We start from the raw sequence: 12,171 nt of genomic DNA, 5'->3' as shown, positions 1-12,171 counted from the left end.
AGATTTGTCAAAACGATCTACAATTTGGAATAGAGGAAGTATATAATATACTTCGTTCCTGCATAAATAATTTTTGTGTTGTTTGTTTATTATTAAATATGGGCCCAAAGATAGACCTCCTGCACTGTGGGTGAAACTAAAACGCGGCATCGGCTGTGACGTGTTATTCCGAGCATCGAATTTGATTTTGCACGCTGTGGCTACCCTTAGGCCTCGTTCGGCAGCAACGTAACCATTCCAGGCCAGGAACGGTTTCAGGGCAGGAATCAGTGAATCCTGTCTCTTCACTTGATCCTGGCCTGGATCCGAGCCGGAGGGTCAGACTAGTGGCTGCGTTCTGGGCCATGGAGAGGGTGGAAAGTTCGTTCCAGGCCAGTTTCCGTTTCGCGCCGGACCAAAACGAACGGTGATTTTATCATGGGCCTGGTTTCGAAACGGACCGCTCCAAACCATCCGAAATGAGCCCCGGAACGGCCCGTTCCGAGGAAACCGATCGGGGCCTTAGGGTGTGTTCATTTCCTACCATCTAAATTTTAGACCCGTCACATCAAAGAGAATCTTATCATTTAGAAGTATTAAATAAAGTCTAATTACAAAACTTTTTGCACAGATGGGTGCTAATTCGCGAGATAAATTTAATGAGCCTAATTAATCCATAATTTGCCACAGTGATGCTACAGTAATCATCCGCTAATCATGGACTAATATACCTCATTAGATTCGTCTCGCGAATTAGCTCTGTGGTTCTGCAATTAGTTTTGTAATTAGACTTTATTTAATACTTCTAAATGACAAGATTCTCTTTGATGTGACCCCTCTAAACTTTAGACGCCAGGAAATGAACGCACCTTGGTCAGCTGAAACCCACTATTACAGTACACTCCTGATGTACCATCGGCCGTGTCATCATACACAAAAGTCGCATCGCATCGGTATTCCGTAGCGCCCAAGATTCCTACGAGGACCGATCAGATTCACCGAGACTGCCAACGAGCCGTGCCGCTAAAGCCACACGCCCGCGCACCACAAATCTCCGCCACCACAATTAACCCCAAGCCCTAAGCCCACCACTCCCCCCTCCCCCTCAGCCGCCGCCGCCGCCGCCGCCGCCACCACAACCCCGAGCGCCAGCCCCCCCTCAGCCACCCCGTCCCCATGGCCGCCGACGCCGTTGCGGCGGCGATGGCTGCGTCCTCCCTCTGCGACGACCTGGAGCCCGCAACCGTCCGCACCTGCATCCGCGACGTCCTGGCCGCGGGCGCCGCGCGGGCGGGGGAGCGCGTCGTGGTCGGGGGCTGGGTCCGGACGGGCCGGGAGCAGGGTAAGGGCACCTTTGCGTTCCTCGAGCTCAGTGACGGCTCCTGCGTTTCCACGCTCCAGGTCATTGTCGACGCCGCCGTGCACCCGCTCGCGCGCCTCACCGCCACGGGCACCTCCGTGCTCGTCGAGGGCGAGATCAAGGAGCCGCCCGAGGGGACCAAACAGAACGTCGAGCTCAAGGTCAGCCGCGTGCTCGAGGTCGGCGAGGTCGACGCCGCTGCCTACCCGCTGCCCAAGGGCAAGGTCAAGCTCACGCTCGAGAAGCTCAGGGATGTCGTTCACCTCCGTTCGCGCACTAACACGGTGTGTGCGCCTTTACTTTATTTTTTTTCTCCTTCCATCTTCTCGATCTGGTTGGCCTTTAGTTTAAGTGTTCTTGCTCGCGGTTGACCAGATCTTGCAATTCTAGTAGTAATGTTCAGCAGTGCTGGTGCTAGGATTCATCAATTCTTTTATCAATTACTCGCGGTTGTCCAACTTATGAGAATTTGTTCATTTGTCTCAAAACCAACACACCTGAGCCCTGCCTTTCACGGGTTTACTACAAAGAAATGGTCAATAACAATAGGCGCTTCATCTGCATCCCTGTTACATCTTGCCTACTGTTATGGTAGATTCTGAATTCGCACATTCTGCAATTTGCCAATTGGATTTGGAAACTTATGAAGGCATCACACGAGTAATTTCCAACATATTTCTTTAGTCTAGAAACCAACGCACTTGGATCCCTGCAATGAACTGAGCTTTTCGAGCAAAGCTCATGTTCTAACCAAATTAACCTAAGCTTGATTTTCAAGCTCAAATCTGTGTTGACTCTCTAGAGCTCAGTTAGTAGGCACTTGGCGGCCCTAGTTTGGACATCCTTGTTGAGAATATGGCATAATAAACCTATAGACCTGGTCCATCAACTTTATATTTAGTTTCTGGGGTATGTAACTTCTTGTTGCCCTTCTGTATTAATTTGTGTATGTACCACATGCTGACTTTTGATGTTTCTTCAAGGCTGTTTATTGAGTGATCAGGGGAGCTCTCCCTTCCCACTGATTGCTGCATCTATGGTCACTACCATGGTTTTTAAGGTGGTAAGGCGAGGCGAGGCGTGGTGACCCACCCCCTCCTAGACGCCTAGGTGAGTAAGGCTCGCGGCGAGTAAAGATGGCAACGGGTAAAATTCGCGCGGATATCAACTTCGTAAACCCGTACCTGCGTGCTAAAATCCGTGCCCCCAACCGTGCCCGCAACCCGCCACGGGTAGAAAACAACGCCCGTACCCGCTATCCGTGGATACCCACATGCCTGCGGGCACACCCGTGTACCCGCAAGCTCAAGAAGAGCAGATCTGCAGCTGGGTCGGGGCTGGGGCGCCGGCGTCCTGTCCTCGTCTCCTGGGACGGTAGGGCGGCGTTAGGCCTGGGAGCGGCCGTGCGCCCGTGCCCCATCCCCTTGCGCTGAATCTGAGCGGCGGGTGGCCGGGCCGCAGCGCGTGTCCCTGTGCCGCGGCCCCATCCCCGTGCGCCGGATTTGAGCGGCGGGTGGGCGGGCTGCGGCGCGTCCCTGTGCTGCGCAGGCGCAGCCGTAGCCGCACTCGGCGCTGCCGTGCTGGGCGGCAGGAAGCGCGGGCCGCGGTCGGGACGCCTTGGCGGAGGGAGGACGTTGGCGGCCGGCCGGCGGGAGGAACAGCGGAAGGGGGCTGTGGCGCACAAGGACTCGGGGAGGAGCTTGTCGACGATGATGGGGATGGCGGCGCCAAGCCCGAGCGGCACAGGGAGGGGGAAGGACCGAGGCGGCGCACAGGTCGGAGGAGGAGAGGGGCGGCGGGCGGCGGCACGCAGGAAGGGAAAGGAGGACGAAGACTGGAGAGGGGCAGTGGGCGGCGGCGCACACGGGGAAGAGCGGGCGCTCGGGTGAGGCGGCTAGGTGCGGGAGAAGGAAAGGAATGAGGAGATGAGGTGAAACCCTAAATGAAGTCTATATATTAGGGGTTTAGGACCCACATGTCAGCCGCTAAATCGGGTTTGGCGGGTTTGCGGATGCGGATATTATTTTTTCAAACCCGTTAGCAGATATCCGTCGGGTTTAAGGTTGTACCCGCGCCCGCCCCCGCGCCCGCGGGCATAAATGCAAACCCGTATCCGCGCCCTTCGGGTTTGCTATCCGCGGGCACGTGGATATTTTGTACCCGTTGCCATCTTTAGCGGCGAGGCGACGCCATACTCATATCCTAATCTAGGATGAAGCAGCATAAACATACCTTATTGTTGTCAATTCTGAAGCCGAGAGTTATCAAGTAGCAAAGCTAAGCAAAATGTAGCAAGGTTCAATCACATGAATCAGTCATCAGGCACACATTCACACTAATGTTCAATCACATGAATCAGTAATACATACAGTGGAGCAGAGCAGCCAGTGCTGTTTGTCTCCTACCGCAGGAAGCAAAATAGAGCATAGTATATCCATGTCATTGTCATAGCATAAGCAATAGAGCAGAGGAAGGGAGAGGAAGAGGTACGTGCATTGCGAGCAGACTGGGAGGACGAGGAGGCGGAGCGGAGGATAGAGCAGAAGGGGCACGAGCCGACGAGCGCTTGGATGTAGATGTAGGCGGACTGGATTGGTCGCAGCAGAAGGCATGGGAGCCGCTGGACAAAGGTGCGAGCGCAGCTGGATTGAGGCCCCGCATTGCCGGCTATGATTCCAAGTGCCGCCGCCCTCTTCTCCTTCCCTCTCTTGGAATCCGCGCGCAGCACAGATGGGGTCGCTCAGGGAGGTGTAGGTGCGCGATTCCTGCGCAAACACGCTGCTCCCACCGTTTCCCCCGCACGCGATTCCAGGTCCTGCCGCCACCCTCTTCTCTTCTCCCTCTCCTCTCTTTCCTCCTCTCTCAATTGGCGCGCTGCAGCGATGGGGCATCCTAGTGTAGGCATGCGATTTCCCGTGCGCGCGCAGCTCCCTCTCCCTTCCCACGCGCAAGCCGCCAGTGTCGTTTTTTCTCGCGCGTGCATCCGCCTTCCGCTTGTGTGACGTTTGTCCGACGCCTTGGTGATGACTTTCTGCGCGAGGCGATGCCATAGGCAGGAAGGGGGTGGCGGGCGAGACGCCTCGATTGGGAACTCACCTGGATGACTAGGCGACGTCATAAAAACCATGGTCACTACTCAGTTTTGATTTTTCTCCCAATGCTGTACAATTGTGCTGTTTGAACTGACTTGTTCTCAGTTTGAGTCGCCAAGTTTGTGGCTGTAGACATGTGAAACTTGTATGACACTAATTGCTACATCTGTGGTCACTACTCAGTTTTCATTTTTGAATGGTGTGTTAGGTATTGTGACATGATGTCTTGTCAAAAGAAGCTTTTCCTTTTTTTTTGTTAATCCTCTTGTTACTCAGTAATATTTGACATGATGTGTTCAAGTTCTGGCATTTGAATTTGTGCTGTGTTGTATTAATCTATCCTTTTAAATCTTGAACTTGATATCCTGATGGGATTGGAAAACATATCATTTTTTTTAAAAAAATGCTCATTACACAACAAATTTCCGCCAATTTATGCCAAACCATTTTTGCAGATTGGAGCTGTTGCTAGGATTAGGCACCAGTTAGCCTATGCAACACACAGGTTCTTCGAGGAGAATCGGTTTCTCTATGTACATACACCAATAATAACTACAAGTGATTGTGAGGGTGCTGGTGAGATGTTCCAAGTAACAACTTTGTTTAGCCAGGCTGAAAAAACTGAAAAGGAATTGAAAGAGAACCCTGCACCTTCTGAATCTGAAATCGAGGCAGCGAAAGTTATTGTCAAGGAGAAAGGAGATGCAGTTGCGCAGCTTAAAGCTGCAAAAGCCAGCAAACAAGACATATCAGCTGCTGTTGATGTGCTTAATAGAGCAAAGGAACATGTTTCAAAGCTGGAGGAGAGGTCCAAGTTAAAGCCTGGGATTCCATGCAGGGATGATGGGTCAATAGCTTTTGAAAATGACTTCTTCAAGCGTCAAGCTTTTCTGACTGTGTCTGGACAGCTTCAGGTTGAGACATATGCATGTGCTCTTAGTAGCGTGTATACCTTTGGACCAACATTCCGGGCAGAAAACTCACATACATCACGCCATTTGGCAGAGTTTTGGATGGTTGAACCCGAAATCGCATTTGCAAACTTGCAGGTAACTAGGCTGAATTGCATTTGTATTAAAAATGCTGCTGAAATAATTTTCCTCTTGATGGTACAAATTGTACCAGAATTATGAGATCTAGTACAAACAGTTTTTGTAGTGATATTGTGTTCAACTGTCTTGCAGGATGATATGAACTGTGCGGAAAAATATGTGCAATACCTTTGCAAGTGGCTGCTTGACCATTGCCGGGAAGATATGGAATTCATGGTGAAAAATTATGATAAGAGTGCAATTGAACGTCTGGAGCTTGTTTCCTCGACTCCTTTTGTTCGGATTTCATATACAAAGGCTGTGGAGCTCTTGAAAAATGTTACTGGCAAGAAGTTTGATAACAAAGTTGAATGGGGCATTGATTTAGCCTCTGAGCACGAAAGGTATGCAGATCAGAATTTGATGCCTTTTTTCCTTTTTAACGGATTATGGATTCCTTTTTCAAATGTAGTTTTTTGTGCTTTATTTGAAATTTCAATTCTTGTCGTGCAATGATGAAGGTATTTGACGGAGGATATATTTAAGAAGCCAGTGATTGTTTATAACTATCCAAAAGGAATAAAGGCATTTTATATGAGGCTCAATGATGATGACAAGACAGTGGCTGCAATGGATGTTCTTGTGCCTAAGGTATAGCTAAGCCTCTCATACATCAAACCTCTGCCCATATCAGTGCACATGTTCATTTGTATTGTAGGGAGGGAAGTTTTGGGCATTTTTAGATCCAGTGGGATATTCATTTATTGGATTGCTGGTTTTACCTTGTCACTCATTTTTGTGCTCGAATGTTTTTGAAGGTTGGCGAGTTGGTTGGTGGAAGTCAAAGAGAGGAACGTTTAGATGTTCTCAAACAGAGGTATGTGGTACTCAACTTCCAGATGAAGACATTTATTTTTTCCTTTTTGACTTGTCCAATGGTATTCAACTTAACTTGTGGAAATATATAGTATTGGTACTCATCGTCAAGATACGTAAGCCACATCTTATCTGCATTGCAATCTATACACTGGATGTTTAACTTCTTGTTTCCTCAGTTGAGTTCACTAGTGTAGGTGACAGCATCTATGGAACACATAGATTAAATGTGATGTTGAGCATGCCAAAATAGTAAATGCTTGTACTGTTGTATGCTTTTATTACTCACCTGATTGTCCATTATATGTATGTTTGCCATTCTATGAGATTTCATCTATCTACTCAGTTGATAATATGAAAAATTTGCTTGACAGGATACTTGACGCTGGCTTGCCTTTGGAACCCTATGAATGGTACTTAGACCTCCGCCGCTTTGGGTCGGTAAAGCACAGCGGCTTTGGGTTGGGTTTTGAAAGGATGATTCTTTTTGCCACTGGTATGGAGAACATCAGAGATGTTATACCTTTCCCGAGGTACCCAGGGAGGGCTGACCTGTGATCTTTGAAGACTTTGGTTAAACAGATGCAAGATTTTTGAATGATTTTGCCGATCAGTTGTCCTACTTTGCACATTAGGTATATCTGTGTATACTGATACGGTTGTCTACTGTCATGTAATTTCCAGTGTACTAAATTTGCAACTGGAGGATGCGATTGATCAGCATTTTGCCTTCGTTAGTTAAATGCTCAACTAGAGCCCAAAAGTTTAATCATAACACTGTACGGAATTATAGTTTTGTAGGGTGAAGTTGGTGTTTCTTTTACCTATTTGGCTATGAAATATTTACATCTTTCAAGCTCAATTAGATTCACGTCATGTTTTAGCTTGTAGATTGTGGATGCAGCCTACACTGTGCAAGCTCAAACCAGTAACAGTCCACGGGGCAGAATGCTGCAATCCTACAACTCCTTCCCGTTCGTGTGCCTAATGACAATCCACAATAGAGTTCAGTCCAATGGATGTCTATAACACATATGTGCTTCTGAAGAAATTTCTGGTTTGGGGATTAACAAAAACAGAGTGTAACCGATTGTTCTTTAAAGCACTTGTGTTTGGTTATGGGACATAGTGGGATGGATGGGCTTATCCTAGTTTTCAGGGATGAGATGATCCTATTTCTTGTTTGGTTGGGGGACTAGAAGCATCTCTCATTTATGTTTGGTTGGAGAACATCACGAAATGGAATGATGCACTTGACAGCTTGGACCCACACAGAGGCGGACCCAAGTTTTCTCCACGACTAGGTCCAAGTTCAAGTGCTCATGACACAACAATAGATATGCGGTTATACCTATTTTTCTAAACCATGTCATAATACACTATTTTCTCAAAATCTATAAAAAAATTCATAATTTTAGCCAATTCTAACAATCCGCAATCCTATAAATCAAACGCCTCTTAATAAATTGCTTAATTGAGTCTAGTACTCTACTGTGGAATGGTTGGAACATAAATCGAATTACATAAAGTAGATATAATTATGTAAAGTGTTGGTTGACTTTGCCATTGCTTAGTGGTTGCTACACAGCTACATGCAAAATTCACTTCCTCCTCCTGGCCGTGAAGATGTGCAGCCATGCACCATGGCCGCAAGGCAAGTTGGGCAGGTGCCAGCACTAGGCTACGGACTACGGAGACGCAGACACAGGTGCTCATGCTCACTGCTTTAATTTGCTGTCCGTCGCAGCAGGGAATCAATGATCCTTCGGCAAGACCGCAGACGGTGCGGACACAGTGGCATAGCGTCTAGCGACAGCGCAAGCTGGAAGGATGACCGCAACTCCCCAAGCCAGCTGATCGACGAAGGAACGCGTGAGGGGCTGAGGGCATCGTTATGATCCACGATGGACAGACTTGCATCGTATTTACCCTACGCGGCATGCTTCAAAGAAGCAAAATTACAGAGACGCGAAGACGCACATGCCGAAGAGGCAGGAGATCGACGACCTATACTTGCTACGAGAGTCTCATGGCTAGGGCCACGGCCCTGGTGGGAGGTCCGCCCCTGGATCCACGTGTCAATCTTTTTTTACCTCCCGTTCGCTCGTTTTGGTGGGATGAGTCCGTCCTACATTTGGAGTGTATATTCCCCTCTAGGGAGGGTTCCATCCTATTTGATTTCAAACCAAACACCACTGGAAGTGGGATCGTCCCATTTCGTACCACTTCGTCCCACCAACCAAAAACTGTAAACAAAGAGCAGTTTGCCCAGCAAATTACGTTGAGACGGGAGATTCTGTGCTTAGGACATGGTAACGAATTAGCATTCAACTTTGGTAGTCGGAATTATCATTCAACATCCATAAATTGTCACCCCAAAAGTTAAGTGAAGTTGATCTAGGCAAAAAATCTTCTCATTATAGTTGATGAAAGTTTAATCTTTAGTGAAAATTTTTAAATGAAAGTAGAATTTGATATTCTCACCTAAAGTTTGAAACCTTATAGTTTGTGTTGTGGAGGTTAAACCTCCAAACCAAGAGTAAGAATTTTGATTTTTTAATATTTGAACTAAGAGTATTATTTTGCATGTACTGACTATTTCAATTTTAAAATTGAAAATGATGAGAAATATGGCAAATCACTTATATTTCAATATCCCCTTACTCGTAGACTCTCCCTCAGCATTCTAATTCAAGGTCTCTAGCCTGACACCATATTATGGCTAGAATTTTTTAAATTGTTTTCATTAACATTTGGTTAATCATGTACTCACAATTCAACCTAAAACAACTAGCAGTGGAAAACGATGGATAATTCACTTTTCAAAAATATGAGTTGAATTTTTTTGAGACATGAGGTGGAATGTTGTATTGAAGAGCGGAATTGTCTAAACTGAATTTCTATGGAAATTATGAAAATGGAAGGAAAATGAATGGTTACCATAAAACACTAACAAATGAAATATGAAAACCAAAGCAAAAATAATTTTTTCCTCATTCAATTGTTTTCAAAAAATCCGTATTTAGCTTGCAAAATACCGGTTACTGAATCCCTCTCCTATACTACCAGTCGCTGCTACCTACGTCCAACCCAACTGCCTACAGGATCATCATAGCAACAGCATCCCATGTCCTTTTTCAAGTAGTAGTTTCTAGGCAGTAACTGCAGAGGGACTTCTCTCACTTATATGTGGACCCTATCACCGTTGGACCTACACGTCAGTGAGCGAGTCCTACAGTTGTTGCAGGGAATATTACTGCAGAGGGACTTCTCTGACTTATGTGTGGATCCTATCACAGTTGGACCTGCAGGGTAGTGAGCGAGTCCCCCTAGAGTTATTGCAGGGAAGACTCACCCCCTTTTCCCTCCAATGTCTTGTCGCTTCACCAGGCTACATAGCCTTCGTGCTGCTAGCCCGCTTGCCTGCAGCCTACCGCGTCACATGTGGCACCTACCAGAGCAAAGGGTGGCCATCGAGCCCTACTATCATTACGGCAAGAACTGGGGCAAGAGTCCCAAAATACAACAATAGGAAGCTAAATGGACATAAATAGCACTGGCAGTACTTGGCAGTCGATTTGGTGGTGGATCTGGTGTACCATGTAGGATGGTAGAGACTAGAGAGGGGGAATGAAGCAAATGAAGGAGAGACTACTGTACTCACGCCTTTAAGTAAAGCCTAGGTCAATAAGTGGCAGGCTAATGGGTCATGTATTGTTTCCATAGATTTTGATTGTTATTGATGTATTTTTTTAGAAAAATCATTTCCGATATTATTGGAATACCAACGGAGTTATCGTTTCTAACAATATCATATCATTTTATTTGTTTTTATTTTTGAGAAAAAATTGAAAGTAATAAGTGGTCAGCCTTACGCTCATTGATTCCGGTTATTTTCATTCCTAATTAAGGGTATCTATCTGTCACGCGAGCATAGAGTGTCTTTTTTATAGGAAAGCTTTATTAAAATTCAAAAGCATTACGCCAAGTGGATACAAAGTCCTGAAATACGCTCCCAACCTCTCCATAGTCGGACACACGTATAAAATTAAAAAAAGAAAGATAAATTCCAAACAACTCCAGTGACAATCAATGCGTAGATGTTACCATCACCTTGTGTCTGGGTAAAAAGCTTCTTGACCACCTATGCCAATCGTAGTGATGCCCCCCACAATCAAGTCTGTGAAGCTGACTTGTATAAGGTAGACCAAGTACAAAGCGATTGTATAATAAAAAAGATAACCTGAAAGGATGACGAGTTTTTTTTTATGTCATATGTGTTTCACCAGGCTAACTCCCAAATATATTAGATACACTATGACGCTCAGAGAGTCCTGAAGCCACATGTATAATAGACCATACTGCATGCAAAGAGACATTGGAAGAAAAATGGTGTTTGATTGCTTCATGTTTTTAACATAAGCAAATCTTTTGCTCCCTTGCCAATTGCGTTATGCCATGTCATCTTTTATCACAATTACTCCCTCCCTAAGTACGGCATATAGATCTTAATTCACTATACCACAACACCAATATCCCGTCAGATTTTAGTCGCTATAACTGAACAATTACCAATGAACCGTCGGTCGGTAAAGAATTCTAGCGAACAATCTGTCGGTATTTTAATATTTTCTGACTGTGTATGAGTCAGTAAAAATATTTACATGTACCATTGAAGGATCTCGGCAAATAGTAAGAATTGGATCTAACTATACGTCGGCAAACTTGTACTGGGCCTGTTGCCCGAGGCCCATGACTGAAGCCAGATTCCGTTCACGCACCCTCCCACATATGACTGCCCTCTCAAACCCTAGCTTGCCCTCGACCCCTCGCTCTCCAGCCGCCGCCGACTGCTACCCGCCGACTGCTACCCGCCAAGGATCATATGGCCCTGTGGCGCCGGCGAGTTTTTTTAAAAAGGGGATAAAAAAATTTCGAAAAAGGGGAGCCGGATGGGAGAAATTAGGAAAATGAGTGCCTCCTGCCCTTTGAACGGGCGGAAAGGAACGTCCCGCCCAACCATTGGGCGGGAGGTCCGAAAAAAATTTCTAGGGGCCTCTTCACGAATAAGAAAAGTTTCTTATTCGCGAAGAGATCCCTGAAGCAGGCCTCCCGCCCGGCCAGCGGGCGGGAGGTCCCCTGGTTGTGATTTTTGTTATGATTTTTGTTATATTTTCTTAGAATTTATGTTTCACAATCTATTTGAAATTCAGACTTTTTTCAAATACAAGATTTATTCGCCATACTCTTATGCATGCATATAAAATTTTAATTCAATTCTACGAAGAAGATTACGATATGTAAAACTCGTACGAAGATAGTTAAACGATAACATTTTGCAACGTAGAATCCAAATATTCTGTCTTCAGTCAATGCGGCAAATATTACACATCCAGGTGTGATACAATCTCAACGCGGCAAATATTACACATGAGCAAACAACGTTCGAATAAAATTGCAACTAAATGATGCCTGATGACGTACTAGCACTCGATCGGCGACGTCTCCCACTCCTTGATGCAACCAGAGGTCTTCCATCTGTAGCATCACCTGTAGGGCTAGCTTCAGCAGAACTTGTGACGCCCTGAAAATTCACCAAGTTAAATCACGCGCTAGGGTGTTTCGTGTAAAAACCACTCGTCGTCGAAACCCTAGCCCTAACCCCTTCTGACCGACACTAAACCTGATCGCCGTCCCATCCTGCGCCGCCCAGAAGCCTGCCGCCCGCGCGCGATCACCCGCCGTGATTAGCGCCGACGCGATTCTTTTCTCGCGCGGTGCGCGAATCCCGCGTACGCGTGGCCGACCGGCCACGGTCGCCGCCGCGATCGGC

At 46.5% G+C, this 12,171-nt stretch overlaps 1 protein-coding gene across 1 annotated transcript; it reads left to right on the top strand.

Annotated features, from left to right (window-relative positions):
* Positions 1-1,155: 1,155 nt before the first annotated feature.
* On the top strand, positions 1,156-7,221 carry LOC112893914 (asparagine--tRNA ligase, cytoplasmic 1-like). The gene is made up of 6 exons (XM_025961441.1): positions 1,156-1,623; positions 4,887-5,480; positions 5,616-5,866; positions 5,984-6,113; positions 6,281-6,339; positions 6,713-7,221. The coding sequence occupies exons 1-6, from the start codon at positions 1,156-1,158 to the stop codon at positions 6,894-6,896; spliced, it is 1,686 nt and encodes a 561-aa protein (XP_025817226.1). The 3' UTR covers positions 6,897-7,221.
* The last annotated feature ends 4,950 nt before the right edge of the window (positions 7,222-12,171 follow it).

The sequence above is a fragment of the Panicum hallii genome, chromosome 5, assembly GCF_002211085.1.
Source record: "Panicum hallii strain FIL2 chromosome 5, PHallii_v3.1, whole genome shotgun sequence".
NCBI lineage: Eukaryota > Viridiplantae > Streptophyta > Magnoliopsida > Poales > Poaceae > Panicum > Panicum hallii.
Note: the sequence above shows the minus strand (reverse complement) of the source record. Positions and strands in the feature narration are given on the sequence as shown.